Genomic DNA, 16841 nt, shown 5'->3' with positions numbered 1-16841 from the left:
CATCCCATCGTCTGAGGGCCTGTCTGTCCTGTGAAGATGAGTGAGGCTTCCTCTCTCTACCCAGAAGTGAGCTCCCCAAGAATAAGGCCCCAAGCTAGCCACATAAAGGAGGCCTCAGTACTCCCTCGTGGTCCAGTGGGTAAAACTCCACGCTCCCAATGCAGGGGGCCCGGGTTCGATCCCTGGTCGGGGAACTAGATCCCACACGCATGCCGCAACTAAGGGCCTGAATGCTGCAACTAAAGGTTCCTCATGCCGCAACTAAGACCTTACACAGCATGAATGAATGAATGAATGAATAAATAAATATTAAAAAAAAAAAAGGAGGTCTCAGGAAGGAACTGTTACAGGACTGACTGTCCTCCTTGAAAACCTTGTTACCACTTCCATGACTAGCTCAATGGAGTGGAGGATGGCAGGTAATGCTGATGGGGCAAGGGAAAGGGACAAAGTATACTAATACTTGAGAAAAGAGACAATGATCAAAGACTGGAACCAACTCTGCCCTCACTCTTGGGCAACTGAGGTCATATCTATAGCCACGGTAATGATTTTCAAACACCTAACACGGAAGTTCTGAGAGTTGAGTTACTGGGATATTGGTGAGGTCTTGGAAAGGGACAAAGGAGCTGGTTCTAACCTAACAGAGCTAGGACCCCAGAGGGGTGGGTGATGAAAAAGAACAGGCAGTGATGTGGCTTATGTCCCTCCTCTCCTACTTACTGATGTAAATGTGATCACTTCACTGAGCTCTACTTTCTCTATCTGTAAAGTGGGGTCACAATCATTCCTACCTGGCATGGTTGCTATAAGTTAAGACCAAAGCACAAAGTAGGGCACAAAGTAAGTCCTCAGTAAACATCAGCTGTCATTTCTAACACCATGGTTATTATATCTTACAGGGGCTCCTTCCTTTTGAATACCCACAGAGATTCTCAAGGCATAAGCCAACTCCCGGACCAGGAAACACAGAGGCTGGGAATGGGCATGTATAGAAGGAGGGCCTCAGAATTCTAGCCATCTGGATTTCAAGTGAGCCCCGATCTGGATCCCTCTGCCTCTGATGGTGTCTCAACCCAATTTCCTTAAGGCTTAATATTCCAAGGACCTCTGGTCTTCTCTGGCCACACTACAGACCGGACACCTGGCCACTGGGAGCCTTGCATAAAAACCTGAGAAATACCTTTTTCACACATTTCTTTCCCTTAATGACCTGTCTGGAAATCTATGGCTTGGGAATTCACATAACTAATTCTTACATTTGTAGCTCTAAGAAAATGAAACACATACACCTCTCAACTCCTGGCCATGTAAGTGCACATTTTCTTGCCTGGGCCTCTCTGCCCCAAGCTTCCTAGAGAACCCCTGTTAAAGTGCTCAAGGGTTCATCCATTTATTCAGAGTCATGTTATGCCCACAGTACTCGCCAAAACAGAACGAAGAGTAATACTACACAATAATAGTAATAATGGATATTTACTGACCATTTACTCTGAGCCAGACACATGCTAAGAACATGACCGTCTTTCATCCTCACCTCAACTCTTGTTCTAGCATCCCCATCTTGTAGATGAGAAAATACATTTGGGAAGGTGACATCCAAGGTGACAGAGCCAAGATCTGAACCCAGGTCTCTCTGCCTCGAGAACTGGGAGGAACTTTTACCCACAACCCTCTACTATCTCTCCAATGCCGCATATCTTCTTCTTCCCCCTGTCCCTGGCTTTCCAGATCCCTTTCAGGACCTGCCACACAAGGCTAGGAAACCTCATCCCCTCCATCCATCTTCTCCTGAACGAGCTCCCCATGACCATGAAGCTATCTCTTAGGTCAGCTCCATATCTAAAGATCTTTCCAAGGTGGGATAAGCCTTCCTGACTTCAGAGAGCCTTCACCTTTTGAGCTCTCCCACCTCCATCTGGCACTGGATCACATGGGAAGGACCTCCCTGGTACTCCATTTCCCTGACTTAGTCCCTGAGTTTTCAGTTTTTGATGAGAAGGAAGAAGAAATATAGTGATTGAAGATTAGGGACAGAAAGTTAAGGACTTGCATCCCAGCTGTGTGGTACAGTTGCCTGGGCAATATGCCTCCTCCTCTGTAAAAGAGGGATTACAGGGCTGCTGAGAGGATTTAGGGAGACAATGAATATAAAGCACCTGACAGAGTCTGCCCATAGTAAGCACTCAGTATGTGACTCAACGATTGGTGTTTTTCTCCCTTCTCCTCCAGCAGAGTTGGCCTACCCCTTTAGCCCTACCCTGATGCTCTCAATCGCTGTTGTTTAGGCCTTGCAGGGTAGCCAGAGGCATCTGGGACAGAGAGAAGCCTTGTCTAGTCCCTCCCCCACACCAGAGTACTGCCAGGGCTAAGGGACACAGCTTCTCCTCTGGTACTGCCAGGGGACATGACAGAAGAGCCCCAAGGGTTGGGCTCAATGAAGGACCTTGTTCTACTGCAGTGAAAGGGGAGAGTGGTTTTGGAAGAATGGAGGCTGACCCTAGGGAAATGTGTGTTCATGTGTCTGTACAGTGGTGAACTGGGAAGGGTGGGCCTCCCATCACTGGAAAGCATCAGTGAGAACTGGAACTGGTCCAAGGAATCTGCACAGCCTCAGGCCCCTTGGGGTGAGCCCAGCAGGGGCTGCAGATGACGGGTAGGGATGGAACTTCTAGTTTCCTGCCCAGGGCAGAAAAGTCTGGCCCAGAGTTGAGGCACAGCAGAGACCCAATGAATACCTGCACAGCTGAACCCTGATGGTCCCCTGGAAGGTAGTGGTGTTTGTGTGTGTATAATGTGCCCTGTCTAGGATCCCTTGACCTCAGGTCTCTCTGTCTCATGTCCTAGCAGAGTATACTGAGTAAACAGTACAAGTTCAACTGGCAAACTTGCCTGGATTCAAAATCTAGCTCTGCCTCTAAGATGTAGCTCAACATAACTGTGGGCCAGTCCTTTAAACCCCTCTGAGCCTTGGTTTCCTCTTCTGTACAATGGGGGCAGTTAAAAGCCCCTATATCAAAGGGTTGTTGTAAAGATTCAATGAGACAATCGTGCAAAGCACCTGATCTGTGTTAAGTGCTCCATGCATTTCAACTATTATTGTCGTTGCTGATGGTTGAAGATCTAAAGCCTACGCTATTTCGGGGCTGGAGGGAGCAATTCACACAGGAGGACACATCTGGGTCTCCCCCTTCAGATTCCCCACAGGGGTGGGGAATTTCATGCAGTTATTTACCAAAAACAGACACATCTCTAGTTCCTCTGAGCTAGAGGCACAACAAGCAATGATGAAATTCTGGAGGTGGGCGGATGAGGGAGGGGACTGGGGAATGCCGTGATGTCAATGACTGCTGCTCACCAAGCTGCAAACCTGGACTCCAGAGAGGATGAGGGAGACTGCATATGAGTGCTCTCCTTGGCCAGGTGACCAGAGCTAAGTAGGTCATGACCCTGGGTGCTGGCAAGTCACAGGAGCCAAATATATCTTGGAGACTGCCATAAGAGCAAATCCATTTTTACATGCTGGGCTGTTGCAACAATCGTGGCAGCCTGAGGCACCAGCCAGAGGGGATGCATTTTGGCTCCAAACATGCCCCTCTATGCTTCATCCCATCTCACACAAACATAGGGGAGGGCAAGGGGGCTCACATTTTTGATGGATGAACTGTGTTAGTAGAGCTTGAAAGGGGAGGGTGGAGGCATTAGAGTTGAGCTTGGGTGACTCACTCACCCACAGCCCCCTCTTGACCTCGGTTTCCCCACCCAGATTCGATGAGCCAGAGAGGGCAGGGCTTAAACCTGCTGGATTTGGGGACTCTGACTCAGAGGACAGGCGGAGGGAAGAAATGCAGGAAATGTGGCCCAGGAAGCTATAGGACCAGGGAGGGAAGGAGATTTCAGCTTCCCCGGCCCCACCCTTCTGGTCCAAGTCAGCATGGGAAGTGGGGTGGGTTGTAGGATTACTGTAATAGCTCCAAGTAGGTAGGGAAGACTGCACTGAGAGAAGGAACAGGGATAATGACAAGGGGAAACCTGGGGCTTCTCCTTCCCTGTTCCAGAGACCCTTGGGTGTTGCTCTTCTGTTCCCAGGTTTTATCTCAGACTCTGCTTCCATGAAACCAATGCTGGCTGCCCGGGCTGGGGGACTTCCCTACACCCTCCTAGCTGCTTGAGAGGAAGGGACAGCCCAGACCAGAGCCTCTTCCATGCCCCCCTACTCTCCACTCCCAGTAGGTCATGTGACAGTACCTTCACCACCTTCCTGGGCCCACCCAGAATCAAGTGTCAGCATCAAGACTAGTAGTTCTCCACTGGATGCACACAAGTGTCAAGTAGGGAGCTTAAAAAACACCAAAATCTCTGGAGATAGGACCGAGGCCTCAGGTTCCTTTTATAAAGTGACTCTGACATGAAGCCAGCATTGGAACCCACTCACCAAGATTGAGCTCTCTGCATTCCCTGGCCCTTTCTGAGAAGGAGATGAGTGGGTAGGCAGCTCTGACCCAAACCTGAACCCAGGGTCTCCCTGGGAGAACTGAAGGAAGTAGCAGGGTTGGATGGGTGGGACATGGAGTATAAACCCAGAAAAAGGCAGAGGATCTGCCTCACTGTTCGGCCCTCCTGGCTTGACGGGATCTGAAAAGCTGAAGAAGAGCTTCAGACCCTGTAATAGGCAACCCTTATCCAGAATTGGTAGACCAACTGAACTGAAGATTTGGTTTGTGGGGTAAGTGTGCAGCTTGGTGGGAAGGAGGGACAGGTTTGCTGAGGGGCCCACCCCATAAAATACTAAGGGCTACTGATGTACTTGGAGAGTATCTAGAACAATCCCCGTACTGTCTAGTGAATCCTCAGGCCCAAGAGGGATGGGGCTGGCCCACGTCACACAAGGTGTCAGTGGCAGAGCTTGATCTAGAACTCCTGGATGTCCTGATTCCTATTCTCGTGTCCCATGACAAATGAATCATCAGTAGAGTATCATCTCTCAAACTGCCTGGTCAGCAGGAGAAATTGGGTACCCACTACCAGGCCTATCCTCGCAGGACTCTGATTGAGTGGGTCTGGGTTGGGGGCCCAGAAATCTGGATTTTAGGTCACATTCTCCCCCATCAGGTGATTGTGATGATGCAAATTTGGGAAGCACAGTGGGATGGGAAAGCCGTAATGAACAGAGGATGCAGAGCTCCTCCAAGCCCTCCAAAAGGATGCAGGCCTCCAAGCCCAGGAAGCAGCTCCTTCCTTCACAAATAAGGCAGGGCAGCTGCTCTACCTGAGGCTGGGAGGGAGACAGGAGACACAGTCTTGGAGCCCCCATGTCTATTAGGAAGAGGCATTCAAGGCCCCACAGGATTTACCTCTGTGATCACTTCTCTCTCCAGTCATGCTCTGCTCTAATCCTGGCAGGCTTCCTGCTGACTCTGGAACACACCATGGCCCTCCCTCTCTTCCCTCATTTTAAGTTTTCCCTAACTCTCCATCCACCTAAGTACCAACTTGTTTTCTTCTCACCACCTGACATAGGGCTATGGCTAAAGACCTTGATTCATATATTCATTCACTAGTCAAGTCATTCCACAGCAGTTCTCAAGGACAGGTATTAACCACAATATCTTAATGTAAACTGTCTGAGATGCGTCTCAGGCATAAAGTATACCATGGTATAAAGTGTACCATGTCTTTCAAGGGCAATGTGGTAACAACAAATACTTTAAACGTACATAACTTCAAACTAGCAGTCCCACAGAATTCTAGAAATTTATCCTAGAGATGCTTAAAGGGTACTCATTACAGCACTGCTTGTAAGAGTAAGACCAAACATACCATGCAGTAGAGCCTACTGATCAAGAGGAAGAAATTTAAAGTCAAATTCCAGCTCCACTTCTGACCAGTTGTACAACCCAGGGCAAGCCACTAATCTCTGCAGACCTCAGTCTTGTTTGTAAATGGGGGAGTTATAAGACCTTCCTTACGGAGCTGTTGTGAGGGTTACGAGTAATAAAGGTAAAGCACTGCTTGATACACAGGTCAGGCTCTGTTACCTTACTATTCTTACAATCAAGCAGCCATTAACAACAATGAGGTATACACATATGTGCTGAATATGGAATGATCTTCAAGTTATACTGTTAAGTGAAAAAAGCAAATTGGTTAATATGTACAATGTTCTGTGTGCTAAAACAATCAAAACAATGAAAAAGCTGGAGGGAGAACTTGTATGTGCTCATACATGCACAGAATATCTCATAAAACATACACAAATTGGGAACGTGGAAGTCTGGAAGGGGACCTCACTTTTTACCTTTCATATGGTTTGATTTTACCACAAATTTTGAAAACAAAAGCCAAAACTAAAAATGCTCTAATAAATAAACAGCAGTAAGCACGAGTGTGATTCTGATATATAGCCAGGATTGGCACCCAGTGCTCACCCAACTCCCTGCTCAGGGTGGGGTGGTGGGGATGTGTGACCAAGCTTCTTAAGACACTGGCCCGCCCCAAAGGAGCCCCCACGCTAGGGGCAGAGCCATACCACAACCCCAGAACCCTTGCCCTGCCAGAGCAGAGGGGAACCCTCCCTGGTGGGGAGGATGGGAGAGTTGTGAAATGGCTGAGGTCTGAGCTTGCTGGAGCCAAGCTGGGTTCCCGCTGCTCACTGTCTGCGAGACAGGGACTTAAGCTGATAATTCCTGGCCTGAGGAACTGTCTTCCTCTACAGCCATGGTGCTTCTGTGAATTGTACATAAAAACTCAGAAAAATAAAGGTGACTGCTGCTAAGACGGGTAGGCCTGAGAAGAGGAAGGAAGCAGCTCTGGGGGTCCCCAAATCCCAATCCTAGCAGCCCATGCTGATTTCCTCACCTATAAAATGGAGACAACAACACTACCTTTCTCATGAGGTTGTTGTGTGGACTAAACGAGTTACTGACAATAAAAATAACAGTTAACATTTATTGAATGTTTACTACATGCCAGGCACTGTTCTCAGAGGGGTCGTAACTAACCCAGAAACACAGTTATCATCTTGATTTTAAAGATGAGGAAACCAAGGCTCAGAAAGGTGAAGTTACTTGATTATACAGCAAGTGACACAACTGGGATTTAAACCTCGACAGTCTGACTCTAGAGCCACCAAAGAACACTGTTTTCAAAGTTACTATACAAGTAAAACCAGTACTTGGCTTGTTGTAGGGACTCAATGTGAACTGTTACCCTGAGGAAGAACATGGGAAAGGTTTGGACACATGCTACATGGGGTCCTGGGGTCCCCTCCCCAGCTAGCTTTCAGGTGCACATACTCCCCCTCTTCTTTGGCCTCCATCACTCCCACCCGTCACCTAGGTCAACACCTCTCCATCCAGCCTTGTGGAGGCCCAGAAGGCCAGAATGGCTTCAGCAGTGCCCCTTGAGATGGTTCTCTGGACTGACTCCTAGCTATACCTGGGGCCTGAGGGAGAGGTTCTAGAGAAGCCTAGCTCACCCGTCACAATGTCAACTTCGTGGGACAAAGAGCACTTCTCTACTGAGTGTTCAGGAAACTGATACGGACTATATCTAAATTCAAAACTCTCTTGAAGCTGTTTATGCCTTAGGAGCAACCTACCTTTGAGGGGATAAAGAACAGTATAAGATGACATGTGAATTTTGGAAGAGTTCTAAAATTCCCTCCTAGGTCTGATGTCCCATAGCTTGAGAAATGAAATAACGCTCACCTTCCGTCCCCCTTTCATAGGTAATGACTTTAGTCTGTTCCTTTTAGCTGCCCAGACAAGCCACCCTACGTGATCCTTCTTCTGTTATGGGTAGTTTCCAGTTTGCACTGCACTCCCCCAGGAGTCCCCCATTTCATGTCTGAGGATTTCTGGCAACAAAGCCCCAGAAGAGCCATGATGATAACTTGGGAGGTCAGGGACTCCTCACCTACCAGCAAGCCTAGAACCCACATTTCTTAGTGCCATTGTTGGGTAGGCCTCCTCAGACACCTGATATCTGTTACTGTTCCAGGTCTCCCTCCTGCTGTGCTCCCATCTCTGGAGACTCACCAGCACTGTTGGCCTCCGACTCCAGCAGGTGAATGTCATTGCAGTCCGCCAGTGAGTGCTCCAGGCAGAGCTGTAGGAAGCGGGCCTGGGTGCGGGTGACCCGCTTCAGAAGTGACAGCAGGGCCACTGTCTGTTCACACTCATTCCAGCCCTTGAACCAGCCAGCGAGGATGCCCACCTGGTCTCGGAACATCATGGTGCCAGGCCTGGGGCCAGGGTGGGGGGGACGGCGGTGGCAAGGGCCAGCGCCGTCACATGGTCTCGGCTGCAGGCTCCTGTTACCTCTCCCCTGAGGGCCAGGGCTTGAGGATGTTCCCTGGCGTGGTGGCAATGGGTGGTGCAGGGAGGAGGACACCTGCTCACATCGGGGGAGGTCTTGGTCTAGCCACTCCTCTCCAGGCTCCTGGAAAAGGAAGCAAGGAGGTCAGAGAGAATGAAGGGGCAGGAACTGGCCTGGTGAGTGTGGGCTGAAGGGGTAAGGAGGCCTCAGGCCTTCCTCTTTCAGGGCACCTACTCTGCCGAGCTCCTGGGAGAAAGATGAAGCTAACCAGATACTAAACCAACTCTCCCTCCAATCTCCAGATCCAAAGAAAAGGCTTGATTGGGACTCAGAGACCCAGACAAAGGAGAAGATGCTTCCCCTCAGGTCTGGCTGTCACAGGGCCAAAGGAAGTGGATTTAAAGCAGAGAGTAAGTTGCCAAGATATTCTAGATGGGAAATAGGAGACACTGCACACTGTGGCAAAATATCTGAATTAATGGAGACCTGGCCCCAGGTGACATGACTAAGCAGACATGTGATGCTGAGCACATGCCCTTTCCTTGCTGGTCTCTGGTCACCTCCTTCAGGGGTCTGGGCAGAGTGACTGCTCGCCTGCTAAAAGGACCCTATGGACTCTTTGTATTATTTCAAGCTAAGACCCACAAGGCTAGGATACAGGTGCGTGGTGACCCTGGTGGAGATCTCAGGTATGTGGATAGCTAACTGATCAGTAACTGGGTGCCTGAGCGTAGGGGCAGAGGTCCTTTTCAGAGATCTCCAACATGCTGGGGGGATCTCATCTGTTCCAACCCAGCTCTCCCACTCCGATCTCTAAGAGCCCACCTATCCCTGTTCTGAAGTGAATCTCTCACTTCTTCTTCATTCCCTTGAAGGCTACTCCTGACCCAGGTCCTCTAGGTTGCGATGTCCCCTTGGCTCCCAGAGATGGCAGCTTGTCACTCAGACTCCTAAGAGCCAAGAGGATACCAACCTGAGAAGGCGACACATCAGATGTTAAAAACTCCCAAGAAAGTGTCCAAATTCCTTTAGCAGGCAGGAACTACACAGGAGCTGTGTCAACTGGGCAGACAACAGGCCTATTCTTCAGTTGACTGGTTTCTGGACACTACTCTTAAGGCTTTTTCTAAGTGTCTCCTGCTCCAGGTCTCCACTCACATTTCCCCTCTGTCTCTCTTGCAACCAGTGCTCTTGGCTCCATCCCCAAACCACATTTGGCTCCATCTCCCTCTGGCTGCCAAGAGGACTGAGAACTCCATACAAAGACCCATTGAACCTGCTGGGCTAGGTTTTAGGGAGCTATTGCCATCTCCCTGAATGTCCATGCTCCTGCTGAGGAGGGCTGTTGAGGTACACCTGACAATGGCTGTGACTCACCTCAATAGATCCTCAGTGGGACAGTTGAACAGAGCAAACTGGTCTGGCTGTCAATCCCTTTGGATATAAGAAACAAGAGAAAGTGTGTGAGGGGGGAATGAAACCTTGCTCCCAGCTAAACAAGCCTCCCAGAAATCTTTTCAAAAGACAAATCAAATGTTGCCTCCCTGGCTTAAAACCCTCCAATGACTTCCTACTGCATTTAAATAAAATGCCTACAGGGCTCCCTGCAAGACTCTGGTGGCCCCTCCAACCTCCCTGTGTACCAAGTTCTTGTTCACTTGTACCTATCCATGGCTTCCCCCAGACCTATGCATGGCTGGCTTCTACTTGTCACTCAGGTCTCAGCTCAGTGTCATTTCCTCAGAGAGATCTTCCCTGACCATCCAATCTAAAGAGTTTCTCTCTGTCACTCTATTATATTAATGCTATTTCATTTATTCTATATAACTTGGCACCCTCAGATATCATCTTATCTTTGTTTGTTGTTTCTCTCTTCCCAACAAATGCAAGCTATATAGTTGCGCAGTGCCCAGAACAGTGACTAGGACTTAGAAGGTGCTCAATATATATTTATTGAATGAATAAATGAAAGTGAGCATGGAAGCCACACTTGGGACTTCTACAGCCCCTGGGGAGAAGATGATAGAAGGAATCGCCCAAAGGATGGTAAAGGGATTTGGAAACCTTGCCCTAAGAGAAAAATTTGAAGGCACTGGGGAAATTTCCCCTGGGGAAGAGAAGACTCAGGAGGAATGGCATAACTGACTTCAAATACCTGAAGGCATAGCACACAGAAGAAGAATTAGATTTGTTTATTTACTCCAGAGGAGAAACAGGGTAGATGGCTCTAAGTGAGAGGCAACATGAGATACGGGAAATGTTTAAAGTCAAGAAAATTCAGTTCTAGTCTTGCCCCAGCCACTCTGTCACTTTAATCTTTGAGCTACTCTGCTTCCCTTCTCTAGAACGTGTGAGATAAGGAGCAAGACTGGATCAGACCTGACAAATGGGTTTTACGTCACCGGCTAACTCCAGTCGATTGGTAGTGGCTGCCCGGACACTGCAGGGGGAAGGGTACTGAAGAAATGAGGCAATGGCAATACCCATCAATGGGGAAGGATTGATAAACCGGAGCATACCTCAGACAAGGGGATGTTATGTAGTGATTAAAAATATGCTTGATCTTGATAGCAGCATACAAACAATGTATTTATATCTAAGTATAGTGTTTGATCTTTAACTACCAAGATGGAGGGATGTCCATAAGTACATAGTAATATGTACAATGATGCCATTTTTGTAAAATGAAAAAAAAAAAAAAAGAGCCATATACAAAAACCCTTAAATATCTCATATGTCAATGTCTATGTATGTATGTATGTAGAGAAATGTGTATGCTGTTCATATTGGTTACCTTGGAGAGAAGGAGGAATTATTAACACTCTCTTTATATAACTTTGTACTATTTCACTAGTTGCAAATGAACACATATTACTTTTGTAATTTTTAAAGATAAATTTAATTAAAAAAAAATTAAGGCTGCATTTTACTTTCTGGCTCAGTGAGAAAGAGTAATGTGATTGATTATCAATGTTTGCCCTGGATACGGGATGGATGAGTGGTAGCTCATGTGCCTGAAAAAAATCAGTTTCCCTTCCCAGCTCCAGCATTTTGTGGCTTTCAGTCCCAAGGAGACAGCAGCTGCCTCAACATAAGGAAGAATTTTAAAATAATGTATCTGTCCAAGAATGGAACTGGCTGCCATATGAGGAGGTAATAAGCTCCCTGGCTGCTGGAAGTGGTCAAGCAGAGGCTGGATGAATATCCCTTGGGAGTGGGAGGGATTCCTTCACTGGGTGGCAACTCATAAGATAGAAGGACATGTTACTATTTCAGAGGGAACAACTGTGATGGGAGGTTTGCTATGCCAACAGCGTTTACGGCAAAAAGATGACCAAATCCACAAACAGACCAAAGTTGTGCACACTCTTTCCTATAAACACTTTTACTGGGTTGTTACTATTCCCAAGCAACAGCACTGTGCCCCCTAAATAAACTGTTGACTGAACATTAATCCAGTTTCTTCCCCCGAGCCAAATGCTAGAAGCAAAGCCTTGGGACACAGCAGGATCTCAAACATGATGCTTACAAGGCCAGGTTTTGAATGGAGCAGGCTGGTGAGGACTATGGTGAGCTGGAAAGCACACACCCTGTCTAAAGGGAGAAGTTACTATTTAGCTCTAATCAACTGCTGCCATGTAGGAATTTGGGTCCAGTATTGTTAGGTCTTAGATTATTATATATATTTTTAAAGAGGAGCCAGAAATCTGGATTTTTAAATAAAATTCCCCTACTTTTAAATGTTGGAAAATAATCCATATTAAAAGAGCAACAATGAACCACTATACAGAACAAACAAAGCCTGTGGCCTGCAGTCCTTAGACCAGATAGACACAAACTGTGGTAAGACCAAAAGTCCGATAACCATCCCTCTCGAGGGTGTAGAGAAGGTCCTACACGTTTAAGCCACCCCACTGCTCAGGAAACATGATTGGTAGAGAGGATCTAGTGCCCAAGTATAGCTTGGACAGTCCTCAAGAAACACTGGGGCTTTAGGTAACAAACAGTCACTTTTAAGAATATACTATTAGGGGAGGGACAAGTTAGGAGTTTGGGATTAGCAGATACGAACTACTATATACAAAATAGATAAAACAACAAGGTCCTACTGTATAGCACAGGGAACTATATTCAGTATCTTGTAATAAACCCTAATGGAAAAGAATATGAAAAAGAATACACACACACACACACACACACTTAACTGATTCACTTTGCTGTACACCAGAAACTAACACAACATTGTAAATCAACTATACTTCAATAAAAATCATCCCTAAAGGAAGTGTTCCTATGTTTTGGACAGGAGAAGAATGCTGGGTGTTTGGTCTGTTTGGTCTGGATGGTGACTGGAGAGGAGGACTGGATGGCTTTCTTCCATCAAAAAGCCAGAGGCCTCCAGCTACCTCCTCTCCTGCGTGCTTGGCAACAGTGAGAAAGGAAGACCTGGCTTGGTGAGATTGGCTAGGGAAGAGGCATCAGCCCTGACTATTTGAAGACATCTTAATGTGGTAGCAAATTACTATGATGGATTCTGGTGGATTTGTCTGCCAAACATCCATGCCCATCTTCTGGTACCAGGCCCCTAAATTCCCTTTGGAGAATTAACTGTCTTTCTTGGATCTAGGAGCATACATGGAGTAAAGCCTGGCCAAGGAAAGGCCTCCCTGGACTTTTGCTGGAAATATTGGGGAAAATAAGTTCTTGGTTAGGGTTGCTCAGATTATACAACATCTCCTGATATTCCTGGTTGCCACTTCTGCTACCTCACAGTGAGGGCCTAACTCAGAATGAAGCCAATACAGATGAAAGCAGAGTCAAAAGAGGGGAGAAAAAGAGAGACCTGCTCACATCATCTGAAGACCTGTCTCCAGTTAGCCTGAAGCCTCCCACCCCACCTCCCCATCCCAGACTTTTCAGTTACATGGACCAATAAATTCCTTTTGGGTTGAGGTCAGTTTGAGCTGGGTTTCTACCACTTAAAGTTTCAACTTTAAGCCTTGACTGCTCCCATACAAGAGAATTCACCACTGCTCTAGTCTCTATCTGCTGCTCTAGTCTCTCACATAAGTGACCAAAAATGACTCCCTGCCTTTGAGAAAAGACACTAGAGGGGAACCCCTATGGTGAAGTCTTTCAAATAGTCCAACAATATGGCTGCCATACTTGGTCTCTAAGAGACCAAGTAACCTTCTTGAGAAGCATCTTCTAACCCTGGAGGGTGGGAAATGGAGTCAAAAATTGGCTAAGAGGTTCCAGGAAAAACCGTCCACTGGACTCTTTCTTTGGCCCCAGTGAAAAGCAGCCCACATACAGGAGGCGCCTCTGGAGGTCAGCTCTCCTCATCCACAAGCAGCACTGTGGAGTGAGACCTGGCTGAACCAGAGCTCTCCTACTGATACTAACTTGCTGTGTTGACCTTTGGCAAGTAACTCAGTTTCTTCCTCAGTGAAGCTTGTTGTAAGAATGAAATGAAAGAATATATATAAAAACACCTAGCATGATGCTTCAAATGTCTTCACATCATATATTATTGTATCATGTGCCAGGCCTTATGCTAATAGCTTTCCGTGGATGAGCTCATCTGATCTCAAAAGCTATAAATATAAATATATATATGTATATAATAGTATTCTCACTTTACAGATGAAGACACTGAGGCACAGAGAAGGTCAAGTCACTTACCCAAGACTGCACACAGCTAAGCTGAGATTTTTAAGGCCAAGCACTCTGGCTTTAGAGCTCTTGCTTCTTCCTGCAAATAATGCTACAGCGTATTTATTTATATTTATATAAACTTATAAATATATATATATTTATAAGTTTATATATATAAGTTTATATATTATATATTTATATATATTTATAAGTTCCCTTCCACTGCCTGGAAAGCTGGACCAAAGCATACACCCTTTAACGCCAACATCTCTGGACAAATAACGGGAGGGTCCTATTAGCCTTCCCACCTATCCCTAGCCTTTCTACAGCATCCACATAGGCCTTGGAGGAACTTGTTCATTTCATGAGTAAAGTAATAGGCTAGTTACCTAAGGTTAACTCACTATCCCAACTTGAGAAGAACAGGAGAATGTCAGAAGCCAAGGGAGCCCAACTTCTCTCTTGTGAAAACCAACCATTATTTTCAGAAACTCCTGAAATATGTATACAAAATATGTATATTATTGCCTCAGCCAAGAATGAGGCTTTTGTATGAATGGTCCTGGAGGAGGGAAGGAGAGGAGGGGAGAAGCCAGGCAGGGCCTCCTGGAAGATAACAGAGCCTGGGGAGCTCTGGGAAACCTGCATAATTTGGGACAAATGATTTTACCTTGCAGTGTCTGTTTTTTCATCTGTAAAATGGGTTTAATAATAGTACCTACTCTCATAGTGTTATGAGGCATAAATACCCTCACAGAGTTGTTAGCTAGTATCATCATCCTGGATTCATTCCTCTTTCTCTAATCCCATCATTAACTCCTATTTTCTCAACATGGAACATGTATCTGTATCTCTCCATTTTTACTACCATCACCATATTCAAGTCATCATCTTTTCTCATCTGGACAAATGTATTGCCTCCTGCTTCCATTCTTGCCCCTGCTTTCCTTGCAGAAACCAGTGAACTTTCTTTACAAACAAACAAGCAAACGAATGTCACAGTCTTGCTTTAAAAATCCTCTAATAGGGACTTCCCTGGTGGTGCAGTGGTTAAGAATCCGCCTGTCAATGCAGCGGACACGGTTCGATCCCTGGTCCGGGAAGATCCCACATGCCGCGGAGCAACTAAGCCCATGAGTCACAACTACTGAGCCTGCACTCTGGAGCCCACGAGCCACAAGTACTGAGCCCACGTGCCACAACTATTGAAGCCTGTGCGCCTAGAGCCTGTGCTCCGCAACAAGAGAAGCCACTGCAATGAGAAGTGCACGCACCGCAACGAAGAGTAGCCCCCACTCGCCACAACTAGAGAAAGCCCGTGCGCAGCAACAGACCCAACGCAGCCACAAAAAAAAAAAAAAAAAAAAAAAAAAAAAAAAATCCTCTAATAGCTTCACAATGCTCTTACGTGAAAATGTAAACTCCTTACCATGGCCCACAAGGCCCCACATGATCTGGCCTCTGTCAACCACTCCAAGCCCTTGCCCCTTCTGCTTCACTTATGCTTCAGCCACACCGATCTCCTTGATGTTCCTTGAACACATCTCAGGGGTTTTGCACTGGCTGACCCCTCTACCCGAAATGTTCTTCCCCAGATCATCACATGGTTGGTTCCTTCTCATCAATCAGATCTGGGTTCATGTGTGCCCCAATCTTCCTCATCTCCCCAGTAGGAAGGAGTCTTTGGTCTGATATCGTCGTCAAAAAGTGTTTCTTCAAAGGCTGCAGCTCTTCCGGAAACATCTAGACTGTAAGATCCACGAGGGAAAGGAAGACTGTGGCTGTATTATTCACGGCTACATTTTCAATTCCTAGAATAGTACCTGGCACATAACCCTCAGTAAGACCCTCAGTAAGCATCTGTGAAAAATTTCCCCACCTTGCAGCAGTCCTTTCTCCACATGTAACAATGCTTAGATTAGAATGCCCAGCTCTTAGATCTTCCCACAACTGGTGCCTTCTCATTTTTCAGGTTATCAGGCTCAACTGTCACCTCCTCTAAGAGGCCAATTCTGACCACCCTGTGTACAGTGGCCAACCTCCCACCCCCTTCCCACTGTTTTAATTCCTTCATAGCACATATCACTATCTGATTTCTTTTGTTTATATATCTTCCCTCCATCAGAATATAAGACCCAAGAGCTCTAAGACCTTGACTGTTTCATTCACTGCTGTATCTCCAGTACCTAGAAAAGTGCTTTCATAAATTGTTTAATTGCTGGAGACGTTTGAGATGTGCACACTCTACACTGCTGTTCTGTTACTTGCCCTCGACCAGACTCTATTCAACAAATTTACCCTAAAACAAACAAAACAAAACTCTACTCACAGTAATCTACTTAACTTCTTCTAAAGTTCTGAGCCCTAGAAACCCACAGCTGAGGTAGGGAACTGAACATGAGTACTCTTGGATTCCACTACCCCAAGGCTATAACCAAACCAGGCCAATCATCTCATTCCTGTTTCTCCCAGTGAGATCCCAAAGGAAAGTCTGGTGGGGTCAGACCAGCCATAAACTCTCTCTGGATCCAAACGGCCATAGAGAAGAGAATGATTGGGGCTGGGGAACAGTGAAGACGGGGACTACCATCAACCCTCAGAAAGGTCATGGGATGGAATCACAGTCCTATCTGGTTTAGCAAGCAAGAGAGTCTCTAAGAGTGCCGCTCACCTAAACATGTCTCAAAGGATCTTCTGTCACCATTTCACACTTATTCAGAGAGGAAACTGTTTTCAAACTGGGGCTCTCAGGAAAGAGTTCTCTTTCCACTGAGACTGCTAAGAAGGTAGGGTTTAAGCCTACGGTTGCTGAGGGTCATCTTTGTTGTCACAAAGCAGAAACCAGTTGAGGATGAAGCTAAGTC

The 16841-nt window shown here is 46.6% G+C and overlaps 1 protein-coding gene across 8 annotated transcripts in view; it reads right to left on the bottom strand.

Annotated features, from left to right (window-relative positions):
- Window positions 1-16841, bottom strand: part of SAMD4B (sterile alpha motif domain containing 4B) — a 37241-nt gene that overhangs the window by 15438 nt on the left and 4962 nt on the right. For 3 of the 8 annotated variants that reach the window (XM_082366715.1, XM_082366718.1, XM_082366717.1), the window contains exons 2-4: window positions 15407-15725; window positions 9697-9753; window positions 8040-8442 (exon numbers count right to left, since the gene is read on the bottom strand). The exons of 1 other annotated variant lie outside the window; for it this stretch is intronic. In XM_082366715.1, coding sequence (XP_082222841.1) covers window positions 8040-8235 — 196 coding nt within the window. In that variant the 5' untranslated portion in view covers window positions 8236-8442; window positions 9697-9753; window positions 15407-15725. Of the gene's footprint in view, window positions 1-8039; window positions 8443-9696; window positions 9754-15406; window positions 15726-16648; window positions 16835-16841 lie in introns of all 8 variants that reach the window. 4 more of the 8 variants (XM_082366714.1, XM_082366720.1, XM_082366719.1 and 1 more) reach the window with 2 other exon arrangements.

The sequence above is a fragment of the Balaenoptera borealis genome (assembly GCF_965194805.1).
Source record: "Balaenoptera borealis genome assembly, chromosome: 19".
NCBI classification, from domain to species: domain Eukaryota; kingdom Metazoa; phylum Chordata; class Mammalia; order Artiodactyla; family Balaenopteridae; genus Balaenoptera; species Balaenoptera borealis.
Note: the sequence above shows the minus strand (reverse complement) of the source record. Positions and strands in the feature narration are given on the sequence as shown.